The 18,424-nt window shown below is 42.5% G+C and overlaps 1 protein-coding gene across 2 annotated transcripts in view; it reads right to left on the bottom strand.

Moving 5' to 3' along the window:
• Nucleotides 1-18,424, bottom strand: part of LOC124721774 (glutamate receptor ionotropic, kainate 2) — a 203,662-nt gene that overhangs the window by 176,738 nt on the left and 8,500 nt on the right. For both annotated transcript variants that reach the window (XM_047246884.1, XM_047246885.1), the window contains exon 3: nt 10,832-10,987. In XM_047246884.1, coding sequence (XP_047102840.1) covers nt 10,832-10,987 — 156 coding nt within the window. The remainder of the gene's footprint in view (nt 1-10,831; nt 10,988-18,424) is intronic.

The raw sequence follows: 18,424 nt of genomic DNA, 5'->3' as shown, positions 1-18,424 counted from the left end.
GGGAATCAATGCAGTCGAAGCCTTGTATTATTTGAAAATTGGCAAATTCGAGTCTCGTCGGACTACTCTGCACGCCTCTAGTCAGCTACTGTTCAGTTCCCATGTTGCTTGGCCCATTGAAAACAGGCAATTACATGTGCCGCTGTGGGCAACGGCTTTTTGCGTAGTACATGATTCCAAATGCCCATTGCTTGTAGTTTCCTTCACAAAGTTCACATGAAAACTGGTTGGATGGACCTACATTCTCTGGCAGCAGCAGCTGCAATCGCGTTTGAAATAGAATGTCACTGAAAAGGCGTAACACTCATCTCCTTTCGTCATCGGTTGGACCCTGTTTCTGACCGCTGTCCGTACGTCCTGTTACACGGCTGCGAGTGGTTGATCGTTCCTAATAGCCACGTTTTACTGTCCGTGTTGATACACCAACAAATCGAGCAACTGCATCATAGTGTGGTCGTAGATACGTCCAAACTTGAAAGCCCCTTTTTGCCATTCTGTCAGTTCTCCACGACGACCAGTCTTAATGCATTGACTCCATTTAACACATTGGCACATACAAACCGCTACCATGTCTTACGTCAGTGGTGGATGTTCAAATGACCGCCTAGTACCAATTCTTCGCCATCTACAGCGCCCCAGCCAGACCAGTATTCTTGTTGAAGGGGATGACTAAACTCATTCTCACACGTAAAGAGCAAAGCCTCGACAATCAATTAAAGATATTGGATTTTGAATTGGGGTGTTCCACGCGTGAGAGACAGTCTCCACCAATCTGCATTGCGCAACAGAAGTATAATCCGCAAGCCACCCTACGGTGCGTGGAGGACGGTACTCTGTACCACTTGCTTTCTAGTTCCTAATTTCTAGTATCTTGTCTTCGCGGTCCGTACGCGGCATGTGTGTTGGTGGTAGCAGAATCATTCTGCAGTCAACTTCAGACACCGGTTGTCTAAATTTTCTCAGTAGTGTTCATCGAAAAGAACGTCGCTTTCCCTCCAGGTATTAACTTTTCCATTGCGACATATAAATTTGAAATTTGCCTCAAAGGTACCTAGGAACTTCCTCTGTGATAATGCGAGATCACTCTCGGGCTCGACGCTTCAAACAGCTAGATGTCGACACACGCATTAAAGAGGCCAGACCTCAGACGTTCATGTGAGATGTAATGTGGGTTAACGATGTCACGTTGGCACAAAATTTCACAGAAATTCTGTCCAACGCCACTATCGACGTGTCGCACGATGGGAAGGTCGTCACACCCACTCTTACCCCCATTTCATCCCTTTTCTTAACACTTCCGCGATGGAGGTTAGAACAGCTACGCCCAGCGTTGAAATCATGCGTTTTTCTTGTATGTGGCCAAGGAAAACATTTCAGACACACCGCTGCGCGGAATTGACACGAAAAGGCCTTATAGACTGGCATAAATGGCGTCAATAAAACCACCTCTTCCCTTGAGGCGTTAATTCCCACACATTTTGCGGTCGTAAACGGCAGTTCACATTGTGATGAACAAAGGACTTTGACAACCTTCGATACGGCTGACACTATCGTACGTTTCAGACTTTGTATAAAGACACTGTGGGGTGCATCCCCACTGAACGTGAACGCATCCCTTTGGCTGACACTATCGTACGTTTCAGACCTTGTATAAAGACACTGTGGGGTGCATCCCCACTGAACGTGAACGCATCCCTTTGGAGTGCAGCGCGACCGCAAGTTTTGCTCTCGCGTTCAGGTTGGAACCACAAGGGACCGTTCAAAACCGTTCGACAAAATTAGAACGTGATCGAAATAGCAAAGGATGCTTATGCTTCTCAAGCCTCCTGTTTCCCGCCCTCCGGTGGCGTGATCACGCGGGAGTGCAACATTAACATGTGCGTGAGTAAAACGGCAAAGGCTGCCCCTAAGACCTAGGGTGGGAAAAACCAACTGGTTAAAACCGATAATGGTATTTTAGTTCCGAATAATCGGCGTTTTTCATATTTGTTGGCTTCGGTTATAACAATTGTTTTTTTTATTTTTTACTAATAACCAAGTAAAAAACTGCAGTAGCCATAATAGCATACCTTAAATATATGGTTTTTAATGAAGTAAATAAAAATAAAATTTTTCTGCCTAAAACTTTCATTGCTTTGAAATATTACGTTATAATAGACAATGGGAAAAGCTATCAGTACTATTTTAATAATTCCTGCAGACACGAGCAACAAGAACATGGCGTAAGAATTGGTACATCGTTGTTGAGACAACAATGTACCTGTTACCATGTGGCGTGGCCTTTTAGAGAGTACAAGCGCAAGACTTGACCCATCTGATCTACATGGTAGCTCCTCACTGTCGTCGTCAAACTTCAGATGTGTTACAGAATGGCACTATTCCTAGTTCAAAAATGGTTCAAATGGCCCTAAGCCCTATTGGACTTAAGATTTGAGGTCATCAGTCCCCTAGACTTAGAACTACGTAAACCTAACTAACCTAAGGACATCACACACATCCATGCCCGAAGCAGGATTCGAACCTGCGACCGTAGCAGCCGCGTGGTTCCGGACTGAAGGGCCTAGAAACGCTCGGTCACAGCGGCCGGCTCACTATCACTGGTCTGGGAGTATTTTACGTAATATGATATCAACGGTCCATTTGCTTTAAAAGATTAAAAATCGGAGGCTTGTGCGGCTGGTCCCGGCGGAGGTTCGAGTCCTCCCTCGGGCATGGGTGTGTGTGTTTGTCTTTAGGATAATTTAGGTTAATTAGTGTGTAAGCTTAGGGACTGATGAACTTAGCAGTTAAATCCCATAAAATTTCACACACATTTGAACTTTTTTTTTTTTGGGTGGAGTCACAACAAACTTGTAATATCATATAAGTACAAAACTTAACAATTCATTCATAGTTTACGATAAAAATAGAAAGTAGCTGATCTACTGCCTGTGTCTACATATTATGTCTTTATCTGTTTGTAGCCCTTGAAAACGAGCAAATTAACATGAAATATAGAGTTTTTCAACCGCAGTTTTAGCCCTTTACCACTGACTATTCGTAATGTCCAAATAGTGGTACGATTCTTAATTAAAACATGATTTTTGAACAGAGTATGAACAAATTAGAATCGATAAGAGAATACTGGTGATATTCAGCCACTTGTCACTTTACGAGTAAAGCAGCGATCGGTGGACGGACTAAATTTTGTTTTATTTGCTTATATAATTTAATATTTTGATTTTATTTGTCTTAAAAGTGAGGGAGTCAGAATTTTTCAGTCTTTGTTCGACTCCTGTGTTTATTACAGGAAATAATCGTAATAAAAAACCAAAAATTAGTTGTTTCAGAAATCGGTTATTTTCAGCGGTTTTAACAGTCAGGTAAAACTGTTGTTAAAAAATCGATATAACCGAAAACCAGTTGTTTCATTGACAACCGCCATCCCTACTAAGACTCCCAGTTCGGTAACACCCTCGGTACGACCCATGCAACTACACTACTGGCCATTAAAATTGCTACACCAAGAAGAAATGCAGAAGATAAACGGGTATTCATTGGACAAATATATTATACTAGAACTGACATGTGATCATATTTTCACGCAGTTTGGGTGCATAGATCCTGAGAAATCGGTACGCAGAACAACCACCTCTGGCCGTAATAACGGCCTTGATACGCCTGGGCATTGAGGCAAACAGAGCTTGGATGGCATGTACAGGTACAGCTGCCCATGCAGCTTCAACACGATACCACAGTTCATCAAGAGTACTAACTGGCGTATTGTGACGAGCCAGTTGCTCGGCCACCATTGACCAGACGTTTTCAGGGCAGCAGTCGAACATTTTCGGTATCAAGAAAGGCCCGCACAGGACCTACAACATGCGGTCGTGCATTATCCTGCTGAAATGTAGGGTTTCGCAGGGATCGAATGAAGGGTAGAGCCACGGGTCGCAACACATCTGAAATGTAAAGTTCACTGTTCAAAGTACCGTCAGTGCGAACAAACGGTGACCGATACGTGTAAACAATGGCACCCTATACCATCACGCCAGTTGATACGCCAGTATGGCGAAAACGAATACACGCTTCCAATGTGCGTTCACCGCGATGTCGGCAAACACGGATGCGACCATCATGATCCTGTAAACAGAACCTGGGTTCATCCGAAAAAATGACGTTTTGCCATTCGTGCACCCAGTTCGTAGTTGAGTACACCACCGCAGGCGCTCCTGTCTGTGATGCAGCGTCAAGGGTAACCGCAGCCATGGTGTCCGAGCTGATAGTCCATGCTGCTGCAATCGTCGTCGAACTGTTCGTGCAGATGGTTGTTGTCTTGCAAACGTCCCCATCTGTTGACTCAGGGATCGAGACGTGGCTGCACGATCCGTTACAGCCATGCGGATAAGATGCCTGTCATCTCGACTGCTAGTGATACGAGGCCGTTGGGATCCAGCACGACGTTCCATATTACCCTCCTAAACCCACCGATTCCATGTTCCGCTAACAGTCATTACATCTCGACCAACGCGAGCAGCAATGTCGCGATACGATAAACCACAATCGGGATAGGCTACAATCCGACCTTTATCAAAGTCGGAAACATGATGGTACGCATGTCTCGTCCTTACACGAGGCATCACAACAACGTCTCACCAGGCAACGCCGGTGAACTGCTGTTTGTGTATGAGAAATCGGTTGGAAACTTTCCTCATGTCAGCATCTTGTAGGTGTCGCCACCGGCGCCAACCTTGTGTGAATGCTTTGAAAAGCTAATCATTTTCATATCACAGCATCTTCTTCTTGTCGGTTAAATTTCGCGTCTGTAGCACGTCATCTTCGTGGTGTAGCAATTTTAATGGCCAGTAGTGTATATTGAGCCAGTTACAGATTACCTGTCATAGAACAGGAGAGCTGAAAAAGCAAAAGCCCTCTTTATTGTTTCAGATAGCGTTCAAATTTCGTCGAATGGTTTTGAACGCTACCTTGTGTTTGCACACTGTACACCAGAGCAAAAACCTTGGTCGCAGTGCACTCCAAAGAAGTGGTGCAATCACGTTCGGTGGGACTTTTAGCCCACGATGTCCTTAGAGAAGCGATGAAGTGTCAGTGGAGTGTAACGAGAAGGGTTGGAGCGTCCGTTGGGCGTCAGTAGAGTCAAAGATGGTCAAGAACGTCGACCTGTTGCTCATTGCACTGCAAATTGTCGCTTTCGACCGCAAAATGTGTGGGAACCATTGCGTCAAGGGAAGGGGTGTTTTCATTGACGTTCTTTATGCCACGCTGTGAGGTGTTTTAATGTCGTTTCAGAGAGACGGTGTGTGTGGAACGTTTGACTCGTTCACCCATAAGAAAACCGCATGATTTCAACGATGGCTGTCGCGGTTCTAACCTCCATGACGGAGAAGTCGAAAGAAGGGGTGAAAGTTGCAACACTCTTCGTATCGAGTGGCACGTCCACTGTGGCGATGGTCAGAATTCTTCTGAAATTTTGTTCCAATGTGGCATCATTAAACCACGTAACACCTTACACGAACTTCTGAGCTCACCTTGTTACACATGTGTCCACCGTGCTGTTTGACGCGCAGCCGAGCTCGAGGATGAAATCACAGGGCGCCACACTTTTGCATAATTTCAGAGGAAGGTAGCTTGAGCCAAACGTCCCTCTTATAAATAGCAATCTGGAAATAATTACAGGGTTTCGAAAAAGTGATCCTTTAATTTTGGTGCGCGGAGTATACAGGGTGGTCCATTGATAGTGACCGGGCCAAATATCTCACGAAATAAGCATCAAACGAAAAAACTACAAAGAATGAAACTCGTCTAGCTTGAAGGGGGAAACCAGATGGCGCTATGGTTGGCCCGCTAGATGGCGCTGCCATAGGTCAAACGGATATCAACTGCGTTTTTTAAAAATAGGAACCCCCATTTTTTATTATATATTCGTGTAGTACGTAAAGAAATATGAATGCTTTAGTTGAACCACATTTGTGATAGATGGCGATGTAACAGTCGCAAACGTGTAAGTACGTGGTATCACGCAACATTCCGCCAGTGCGGACGGTATTTGCTTCGTAATACATTACCCGTGTTAAAATGGACCGTTTACCAATTGCGGAAAAGGTCGATATCGTGTTGATGTATGGCTATTGTGATCAAAATGCCCAACGGGCGTGTGCTATGTATACTGCTCGGTATCCTGGACGACATCATCCAAATGTCCGGACCGTTCGCCGGATATTTAAGGAAACAGGAAGTGTTCAGCCACGTGTGAAACATCAACCACGACCTGCAACAAATGATGACGCCCAAGTAGGTGTTTTAGCTGCTGTCGCGGCTAATCCGCACATCAGTAGCAGGAAAATTGCGAGAGAATCGATAATCTCAAAAACATCGGTGTTGAGAAAGCTACATCAACATCGATTGCAGTCATACCATATTCCATGCACCAGGAATTGCGTGGCGACGACTTTGAACGTCGTGTACAGTTCTGCCACTAGGCACAAGAGAAATTAGGGGTCGATGACAGATTTTTTGCACCCATTCTATGTAGCGACGAAGTATCACTCACCAATAGCGGTAACGTAAACCGGCATAATATGTACTATTGGGCAACGGAAAATCCACGATGGCTGCGATAAGTGGAACATCAGCGACCTTGGCGGATTAATGTATGGTGCGGCATTATGGGAGGAAGGATAATTGGCCCCCATTTTATCGATGGCAATCTAAATGGTGCAATGTATACTGATTACCTACGAAATGTTCTACCGATGTTACTACAAGATGTTTCACTGCATGACAGAATGATGATGTACTTCCAACATGATGGATGTCCGGCACATAGATCGCGTGCGGTTGAAGCGGTATTGAATAGCATATTTCATGACATGTGGATTGGTCGTCGAAGCACCATACCATGGCCCGCACGTTCACCGGATATAACGTCCCCGGATTTCTTTCTGTGGGGAAAGTTGAAGGATATTTGCTATCGTGATCCACCGACAACGCCTGACAACATGCGTCAGCGCATTGTCAATGCATGTGCGAACATTACGGAAGGCGAACTACTCGCTGCTGAGAGGAATGTCGTGAAACGTATTGCCAAATGGATTGAGGTTGATGGACATCATTTTGAAGATTTATTGCATTAATGTGGTATTTACAGATAATCACGCTGTAACAGCATGTGTTCTCAGAAATGATAAGTTCACAAAGGTACATGTATCACATTGGAACAACCGAAATAAAATGTTCAAACGTACCTACGTTCTGTATTTTAATTTAAAAAACCTACCTGTTACCAACTGTTCGTCTAAAATTGTGAGCGATATGTTTGTGACTCTTACAGCGCCATCTATCACAAAGCGAAAAAAGTGGTCCAACTAAAACTTCCATATATCTTTACGTACTACACGAATATATTATAAAAAAGGGGGGGTTCCTATTTATAAAAACGCTGTTGATATCCGTTTGACGTATGGCAGCGCCATCTGGCGGGCCAACCATAGCCCATCTGGTTTCCCCCTTCAAGCTAGACAAGTTTCGTTCTTTGTAGTTTTTTCGTTTGACGCTTATTTCGTGATATATTTGGCCCGGTCACGATCAATGGCCCACCCTGTATTATTAAACGGTGAACGTGGGAAAGAGACTCAGTTGCAGGTAGCCTATCTAAGGGGCGACAAAAATTTGTTTACCGAATTTAAAAATCTGAAATGCTAGAGTAACTTATTCATTAATAACTATAAATTCACGTTACTGGATTAAGGGGATACGGAATCGGATTTTGGGTTAAAAAATCGAATTTTTTTTTATTGGCGTATTATATTCTGCCATGTTTCCTCTTTAAAATGACGTATCATACATAGCTCTACTACAATTATAACTATTTTATTTTTATATATTTGTGAGATCGGGTATTGCGCTTTAGTTATACACGTCTCTCGTGGCTGACCATGAACTTTTTGGCAGTACCTTTAAAGTGACATGAATTCAAATATCCCGGTTTTCAGCGACTATTTATACACTAGTTGCCCGAAAATGTTTCTCTCTGGCTTCCTCAAGTTACTCTTTGACTTTGTGGCGGGACTGTTTTGTAAACAGTGTGATATAAGAAAGTAGTTGTTGTTGAGTTATTTCGTATTTAGTGCTTCATTTTTCGCAGTGAAAATGCCTAGAGCTAAAGCAAAAGTATTTAAAAAGCATGTGAACTGGCAAAAGAAAAGAAATAATGATTCATTAGCAAAGCAAAGCAGTTCATCATCATCACTGTTGGAAAATGTGAATCCACTTATTACTGATTTGCCGAACGAACTTACACCAAATGAAAACAGTGCTTCTCATAAAAAACTAAGAGATTTGGAAGAGAAATATAATTTACTTGATAGAGGGAATGAAGTTTTTGAACTCATTGATACGAATATATTGTGTGAAGCTCTTGAAAACAGTTTGTGCTGCAAAAAATGTCATGGAAACGTTTCTCTGAAAGTAGAATCCCATGTTGGCCTGGCTGCCCAGTTTAATTTAATATGCAGTGTTTGTAAATACAGCTGTAAGTTTCCAAGTTCGGTTTCAGTAACTGTAAATAATGGATACAAGAAAACTGAACTTTATAGTGTAAATATTAGGTTAGTTTATGGATTGCGAGCAATTGGTAAGGGCAAAGCAGCTGGTGATATGCTATGTGGTGTTCTAAATCTTCCAAGTGCACCTTCAAAGTTTGAAGCTTACAATTATGTACTAGGATCTGCAGCTGAAGATGTAGCACAGAAGTCAATGCAGGTTGCTGTGGAAGAAGCAGTGGAAGAAAATGACGGCAGTCGTGACCTCACAGTGGCGTTTGATGGCACGTGGCAGAAAAGGGGCCACACCTCCAACAATGGTGTTGTAACAGCAACTAGTGTTGATACTGGCAAGGTTATTGATGTTGCAATAATGTCTAAATACTGTAGGTGCACAGGCAGGCTGAAAAATGAACACAGTGATGACTGTATTGCTAATTATTATGGTAGTAGTGGTGGCATGGAGGTTGCTGGGGTGAAGAAAATTTTTCATCGCTCTTCACAGTGGTATAATGTTCGCTATGTCAAATATCTGGGAGATGGTGACTCTAAAGCATTCAAAGAAGTTTTGGAAAGCAAACCATATGGGAACAGTGTAAATATAAGCAAACTTGAATGTATAGGACATGTGCAGAAGAGAATGGGTGCCAGGCTGAGAAGGTTAAAATCAGTTATGAAAGGGAAAAAACTAGATGATGGGAAAACCTTGGATGGCAGAGGAAGATTGACTGATTCCATAATAGACCACATTCAGAACTGCTATGGCCTTGCAATCAGGCAAAATACAGGCAATCTTGAAGAAATGAGGAGAGCTATATGGGCTTTATATTTCCACACCGCATCCACGGATGAGCATCCACAACATGGTTTGTGCCCCAAAGGTGAAAACAGCTGGTGTAAATACAATAGGGGACTAACAACAGGAGAGAAATACATTCACCACCACAGTCTACCATCAGCCATCATGGCAGAAATAAAGCCCATTTTCAGAGATCTGGCTGACAGAAGTCTTCTGATGAAATGTCTTCACGGAAAAACGCAGAACCCCAACGAGTGCTTGAATAGTGTGATATGGCATCGTCTCCCAAAAACAGTGTTTGTCGGAATTAATACACTACATTTTGGTGTGTATGATGCTGTGGCAACCTTCAATCTTGGAAATATAACTAAATGCCAGGTCCTTCAAAAGTTGGGTATGTGTGTTGGTTCCCGTACGGTACGTGCTATGTTCTTTTTAGATCAGCACAGACTAAGGCATGCTGATAATATAATCAAGACATTAGTGAAAAAAGCAAAACAGGTGCAGAGGGGTGCCAAAAGAAGACTTGAAGATGATTATGAAGACTGTGAAGGGGGTATTAGCTACGGATCAGGAATGTTTTAATCTTCTTTCTCCGTTTCCCGTAAGTTTACTTTTTACTTCATCTAGGAACATTATCTCAGGTACTGGTCAACCTAGAAGTCTGAAATTTTTATGACGTAGTGACATAGGTCCCTATTACATACTGAAACAACGATTTTTTAATTACTTGATTTACAAAAGACTTAGGGGTGATAGTCTAGTAAAAAGCGATGGAAAAAATTTACTTAAAAATAAATGTACAGTATCTCTGTAAGAAAATACTTTGACAATAAACTGTTGTTTCAGTATTGTTGTAACATATGAATGCACATACAGTAAAATTTTTACCTCTCTGTCTCCAGTAGTTTGTGAGAAAATGTTCCCTATAGTAGGCATATATTAACATTGCGGGGATAGGTGATTACGTATCCCCTTAACAAAATAAATCAGGTATTACAGTTAGAATCTGAGTATAAGTCGTGAGGCAACGTAACTGACGAAGCGCTAATTACCCAGACTACGTTCACCCAGTATTTGAGAATGAGAGCAGTTAGCAGCTCTGAACAACTTTACACATTATTGCAAACCTTTAAAAAACTTTTTCTCCCCGACCCACGTGGAAAAATGGTGAACGGAAAAACGTTTAACGTTTAAAAAATGTTCGCTTTTGATGTAATAAAACTGCAGCATTCGACATGCCGTTTTAATCTATTATTTCTTTACTATTGACTCTATTCGTGATGAATGTTGCACGCAGTATCCACTTACACCACTGAATGTAACTGTAAAACTATATCCTTGTACAATCCGTTGTTCGGGAGATATGACGTTTTATACGGGGAGTTCGGAGGTGGGGTTTTACTAGTGATAAAGAAATGCTGAAGTTTCACGTGATTTAAATAATGTGGAACAGTACAGGCGATTTTGCTAGACGGAGTGTGATGCTTACCTCTTTTGGAGGCATGGAAGCTGTCCTGTGGAGATATCTTCTCGATCTGCGCAGAGAGCCGCGATCGGGGCAGCACGCTGCGGTCGGCGTTCAGTCGGTCTACGGCGTACCGGAAGGCCACCTCCTGCCGGTCGTCCGCCGGGTGGAACAGCCCCCCTATCGCACCAAGAAACGCTCAGCAATTACATGTTCACAGTACACGCCAGTAAAATACAGTGTTAATAAACTGCTACTGGCAAAGAATCAGAGAGAGAGAGAGAGAGAGAGAGAGAGAGGGAGAGAGAGAGAGAGAGAGAGAGAGAGAGTGAGGAGGGGGGGGGGGAGATGGCGAACAGAAAGGGCCTTTTTTAGATCGGCTGCACTCTTCCTGAACTTACGATGCTGCTGAGCTACATTTGTATGCGTCGAGTCATTTACCACTTTGTGACTGCATAAGAGTGAAGCCTTAGCTTAATTTAGTTTAGTTTAGTGTCCTGCATGTTGCACATATTCTATCGATCATATTCGCGACAACTCGCCATGGTGTGGAAAAATGGTTCAAATGGCTCTGAGCACTATGGGACTTAACATCTAGCCATGGTGTGGAAAGTGTCAATACAAATAACATACATTATCCTTGTGACAATATTACTAGAAGCTGACCATTTACACAAATGGATCTTTTAAATCTCATTTTACCGCAGAATTTCAAAAATATGACGTAACCGCATACATTCTTCCTCTTCTTCTTCTTCTTCTTCTTCTTCTGTCAACGATGTCGGCCATCTGCGGACCTAGTGATGTAACTGCCTCATGATTCTGTCTTCTTTCATGTTTTTCTGTCTGTCTGTTCAAACATTCATCTAGACTAGAGAGTACAAGGAGTTGTTAGATAGAGACGATTTCAATTTGTTTTTAGAGCATAGCTTCAGTTCACAAGGAAAGTGGACGAATGCTTTTGTGGTTCCATAATTTCCTTCTTCTGTGGAAGAGTAAGGTTAAGTTCGCTATAGTGGAGGCCGTTCTGTTCTTAGTGTTGCATTTATGAATGCTAATATTATTTTCAAAGTGTACCTGATTCTTCAAAAATGGTTCAAATGGCTCTGAGCACAATGGGACTTAACATCTGAGGTCATCAGTCCCCTAGAACTTAGAAATACTTAAACCTAACTAACCTAAGGACATTACACACATCCATGCCCGAGGCAGGATTCGAACCTGCGACCGTAGTGGTCGCGCGATGCCAGACTGTAGCGCCTAGAGCCGCTCGGCCACAGCGGCCGGCCCTGATTCTTCATTATAAATTTCTTAAGACAGTAAATGTATTGTTGAACTGTTGACAGTATGCACCTTTTTTTAAAACAGTTGCGTGCATGTAGTTCAACAGTGGACACCAGATATTATTCGTACAGGACTCTTGGATATCATGAATTCCTTTTGTCTATGAGTAGAACTGCCCACGAAAATTATTCCTTATAACATCAGTGAAAGGAAGTACGCAAAGTAAGCTAGATTTCACAATGCTTTCATGGCCAAAATCAGCAGTGACGCATAGAATAAATATTACTGCACTCGACCGTTTGAGAAGATATGTAATATGTGATTTCCAATTACAGCTCTGATCAGTATGCACACCTGGGAATTTTCAACAATCCATTTGATTTATTTCCTTTTCCCCCTGCTGTTATCTGTTACTGATGATGCAAAATCTTAACTTGTACAGAACTGAACAATGTTTGTAAGTTAAGAAACTGATTATTACCCGAGGAGCAATGCGTTAGCTACAGCGGGCCAGTAAGCGCAGTGTGGTGACATGTAAGTTATACCAATATGTGCAGAAGAGACTGCGAGACAGGCTAACTGTGCTCGGCAAAAAGTGCATTGCTCAGCGGTAATGGTTGAAGTGGGCGGGACGATGTCACCCCATCAGGGAAGAAAAACCATGTTATAAGCTATGTGAATTGCGGCTGGGCAATAGTTGAACTAATGCGCCCCAGCGCCGTATAAATAGCTTTGAGCTTTGAGACAGATCATTCTGAGTCCTGCCATTCCACCACGACGCCACGGCCATGTTAGACGACGACACGATGTGGTACCATCAGCTGCAGACACGGTTTCGGACCAGATTGGACGAGCTGCTTTCTGGATAAGTCTCCCCTGTCGAACTACATGCAACAGCGCCATCAACCTACCGTCCGTACCTGGTGCCGCCAGACTTCTGCCAGAGGTCAGTGGGTCTCGTCCAGAGCATGGTATGAATGTGAATTGGACCATAGTCGCCCGGGAGCGGGCGTTCAACAGCAAAATGCAGTCGCAGCAAAAAGAAGAAATGCTCTGCTGACGTCAGGGTCTTAGGCCACTGACAGATCACCGGTCGCTGCTCGGCCTCACCTCAGCAACAAAGGACACTGACACGTGCACCTCATCGCTGGGGCGGAAACCAGTCGCCTGCCAGAGCGGGATGTGACTGCATCACATTGTCAACGACGAGATGTGTAATTGTATCCTAATAAAATATTTTTATCGACGACCGGTCTGTCACTCCACCGCTCACCCTAGAGAGTGGCGCCAGAAATCGGCATCACTCCCAAAAGTTCATTCATTGCTTCTCCTGCTGATGCAGTTCTGTTGGACTTGGTTATGTTGCAAACATCAGCAAAGAGGAGTATTTGTGTTTTATCAGTGTAAGATGGAGGGTCATTTATATATACGATATTGTATTGCCTGTGTTGTGAAGAAGAGCGATGCAATGTTCCTACGGAGGTGCACTCATGTCTGAAAGAACAGGCACTGCGGCGACTTCAGCCGTTATGAAATACATGTAGTGTATTCGTAGTTGCGAATACGAATAACCATCAACTGTACAAGGGAATGACGACAATTACAATTTGTGCCGAACCGGGACTCAACTTGGATTTCCCACTTTACGCGAGCGGTCGCCATAACCGCTTTGGCTATCCGTGCACGACTCACGGCCAGACCATAATTTCCATACGTCGCCGTCCCTGCGTCACAACCTGCTCATGCACTTCCGAAGGAACGTTGTATCGTTCTTCTTAACAACACATGTATTGCAATATCGTATTTATACGCCGATACCAGGCAACGACTTCCAATTAAAATGTCCTCCCCTGTACAAGAATTACATAACGTGTGTACGAGTACCGGTTGTGAAGTAGGAGCGACGACATATGGAAGTCTGGGTCTGGCCATGAGTCGCGTACTGACGGCCAAAGTGGTTAAGGCGACCCGTCTCTTAAAGCGGGAAATCCAGTTTCGAGTCCTGGTCCAACAAAACGTTTTACTGTCGTCATTCCCTTATATAGCTGAGGTTTATTCGTTATCGCAACTACGAATACATTTCATCTAAATACGAGAACAGGAGTGGCCCAAAAATGGTACTCTGTGGGAGATTGTTGAAATGAATACAGATATCGGTGTTTAAAATCTTGTAGTGGAAATGAAATCAGAAAATGGTCCACGATAATCTGCCGAGCAGGGAGCATGTAATGCCCAAAAAATTATTATTTTATGTGCTTACGATACATGTCAGCGAGAGAGGATGAGCGCACAGACTATGGATATTCGACGAATTTCTTGCGATATTTGATGGTTAAGAAGCTGTGTCAGACACGCACAGTCATTTTCCGTAGTGAGCGAATAGTGGTCTATCGTAACAAGCATTACAGGAATTCTTTAAAACTTTCGCAACGCTACGAGCTAGGTGTAAGAATTAAACGTGGTGAATAATATGTGTAATAGGTATGTTATTATGTATTGACATCATTAATCCCTCAGTCTTCTCAAATACATAATTAAGTGGGTGCACTCAATGAAAGCCGCCGCTGTGGAATATTTATCAGTCCAATGACGGACAGGACTCATCTTAATATAATACATCTCAATCAGCTAACCAATACTAAAAGGATGATTCTGTCGTTCCATGGGGTAAAATTAAGCTTCTGGGCCTTTATTTTATCGAAGCAACTAGCGGATTCCCTTGAAGTTGTACAGTGATGGCTGACAGGTCACTAAACAGATAACAGGCAAGCGGACAAAGAAATTAGCAAGCAAGAAGAGCTGTTAGCCATAGTGGCAGTGGAGAAATCACAAGCTCAAAGCAGTAAAAGTTAAGAAGTCCTTGTCACATAAGTGACCAGTAAGCGATTTCCTCTGGTTTTTGATTTAACAAAACAAACAAAACTTATCCGAATCTGCGGAAAATATTACTATTTGGGTCAACATTTGTAAAACTCTAATTCCTCTCTCTCAAACCCCACCCTATGGGGACAGAGGGAGAGTTTTAGTTTTATCGAATCAAAATTTACGAAGTAAATAAGTATTTTTTATTTATCGGTAACAATTTTCCACGCAAAAATGAGAATATGGATTTTCTTAAATTACAGCGTCAACTACCAAGAATCAAAACAAATGTTTAAGACAAAATATACATAGTTTTTTATGTAGAATCTGATTCTGCGATAAAAAATGGGGGTTCCCATTTGAAATTTTAAAGTTGCCTCCCGCCCACCGCCAGGGGGCTGGGGTGGCGGGCTAATTTTAGCACCAGCAGATGTCCCCCTCGAAAAAATCAACTTTGGATTCTACACATTTTTTCGTGTGAAGCTTAGTTTTCGAGTTATTCTAGTTTGTCAACTTAAAATTTACACCCTGTATAAAAACAGTATATGAAAAACATGTACAGAAATTGAACAGCAGAGAAGTATAACAGGTTTGTTAAACAAATTTAAAATATTTAAGCATGGCAACCAAAATGTACCTTCATTACAGACTCAGTAGAGTTATATCACAAAAGAATACAAAATATATGAGATGAGTAGCAAGCAACAGACTGTCAAATTGCAAACCACGCATAATATACAAGACGAATGTCAACGAACATACTGAGGACATGACGAGAATACCTATATAAAAAGTAGGAGCGTTACTGTTGATAGAACCTTAATAAAAGTATGGAATAGTGGGAACATTATAAAACGATATAAAATGTTTAACATAAGTATGTAAATAGATAATTAAACTTTGGATCCACTGTTAAACAAACAAACATGTATAAAAATATCATTAGACGTAAAGCGAGCTATGCAAAGCCAGGTAAAACGTTATATTTTATTATGAGCCGACGGTGGTGCCATGGGCCAATGGAGAAGCGGCGATTCGTTGAAGTTTTCAGTATTTTGGAGAGGAGGCCGGCATCCGGAAGCGTGTTTGCAGAAAACCCAAGTAATTGAGCTGCCCTCTGGGTACGATGTCAGGGAACGGAGACCGCCGACCCGGGAGCGTACTAGAGACTTCAGCACCAGTTTACAAGTTCACTTCATGTGGAACTATTGCCTACAGCTCATTTATTTATCTGTTTATTTACACGTTAAGTTCCGTAGGACCAAATAGAGGAGCAAGTCTCCAGGGTCATGGAAAGTGTCAGTACATGAAATTACAACATAAAAGTAATAACAGGTAAAAATAAAATTTTTATGAAACCGAAATAGGTCAATCCATAAGGTTAAGTAAACGCAATCAACAATACAAGAATCAGCTTAATTTTTCAAGAAACTCCTCGACAGAGTTGAAGGAGTGGCCCATGAGGAAACTCTTCAGTTTCGATTTGAAAGCGCATGAATTATTGCTAAGATTTTTGAATTCTAGTGGTAGCTTACTGAAAATGGATGGAGCAGTACACCGCACACCCTTCTGCACAAGAGTGAAGGAAGTCCGATCCAAATGCAAGTTTGATTTCTGTCGAGTATTAACTGAGTGAAAGCTGCTTATTCTTGGGAATAAGCTAGTATTGATAACAAGAAATGACAGTAAGGAATATGTATATTGAGAGGCCAATGTCAAAATACCCAGACTCGTGAACAGTGGTCGACAAGAGGTTCGTGAGCTTACACCACTTATTGCCCGAACCGCTAAACAAAGCCTAGAACATGGAAGTTTAGTGCGCATTTTAGCTAGCAAGAGTGCGGCAGTTACATACTGTACTTACTTGTAGCTCGTGACTTTGACAAGAAATAACAGTTAAAAAATAAAAAAAGCTGTGTTACATTAAAGTCAATGGCACATACTAAATTGAGGCAATGAAATGACCGGAAAGAGTTATTAAAGTGTGTGTGCAAGCCAGCTCCTAATTTGTAATTCAATACAACAAGAGTTCGACATGAAGCAGGACACTTTAAATCACTTAACGGGGAAGCTGTACAGTCAGAAAACAATTTACTCTTCAGTGCGAGTTGATCAGCAAATCCGTAGAGTTAAGGCGGAAATGTTTATAAGTTTCAAATTCTTCTTGAAGATTCATTCTGCACAATTTATCCAATACATGCAAAATTTTCGTATTGAGTAAAGTCGATACGTATGGGTTTTCCAATTTAGAGATGTTCTGCGAAAGCTGACTTATAAGAACTCCCGCCATATTTGTTGAGTAACTGCTCACGAAAACGGGTCTTGAAAGCCGTCCCTGTCTGTCCTATATAAAAACTAGGACATCTGTTGCATTAAATTTTATATATCCTACTACTACTACGTGATCAGGCCCAGTGGACCGCACGCATCTACAAGTTTCCTCCTCCACTGTATTCTGTCCATTGCTGCTATCTGCCATCCGTTCACATCTATTGACACTTGGTTTAAATCTTCATGGAGTCCATCCCTCCAACGCTTCTTGGGTCTCTCTGGAGGTCTCTTTGCTGTAGGTGTGAAATCCAGGAGCTTCCGAGACCATCTGTGATCCTCCATCCGGGCCACATGGCCGGCCCACTGCATTCGTTTGGCTTTGACAGTTCCTGCTATGTTGGGCTGCTGGTATAGTTCCTCAAGCTCTTGGTTGTATCTGATCCTCTATTCCCCTGTATCTGCATCCAGAACCGGACCGAAGATCTTCCGAAGCACTTTTCTTTCAAAAACAAGGAGCTTATGGAAGTCCTGTTTCCGGATACTCCATGTCTCACAGCCATATAGAACAACAGGCTGGATCAGGGTTTTGTACAGTCGAATCTTGGACTGTCTAGAGAGATAGTTGGACCGAAGCAGTTGTGCTAGGCTGTGGTAAGATCGGTTTCCTGCTTGTATTCTGGCATTGATCTCTGCTTCACATGACGAGTTCTCAGTGGAAAGTGCCCCTAGGTATTTGAATTCTTGCACTCTCTTGTAGGAATGGTCCCCAACCTGCAGTTATTGTAGATGATCAGCAGTCTGACAATGACCACGCGTCATAACGAGGTACTCTGTCTTGGTTTCGTTTATGTTTAGTCCAAATTTGCTGGCAGCCTCCTTTAGTGCTTTGGTCATTTGCTCCAACTCCTCTTCAAACCTAGAGAGTAAACAGATGTCGTCTGCATAGGCTAAGTATGCCAGTCTCTTTCCTTCGATTTCGATCCCTTCGTTCTCTTGGAAGGTCTCGCGTACGATCTTCTCGAGGGCAAAGTTGAACAGTATAGGGGACAACTCATCTCCATCTCTTTGCCTGAGTCCTGTCACAATTTCAAACTCCTCAGTTACGCGATTTCCCATCTTCACCTTTGCACGTGTTTCGTTTATATATCCAACATTTGAAATATTTATCGATTGTAACTCTCCCGTTATGTATGAAAACCA

The sequence above is a fragment of the Schistocerca piceifrons genome, chromosome X, assembly GCF_021461385.2.
Source record: "Schistocerca piceifrons isolate TAMUIC-IGC-003096 chromosome X, iqSchPice1.1, whole genome shotgun sequence".
In the NCBI taxonomy this organism is placed as follows: Eukaryota; Metazoa; Arthropoda; class Insecta; order Orthoptera; family Acrididae; genus Schistocerca; species Schistocerca piceifrons.
This window is presented reverse-complemented; position numbering and strand designations above follow the sequence as displayed.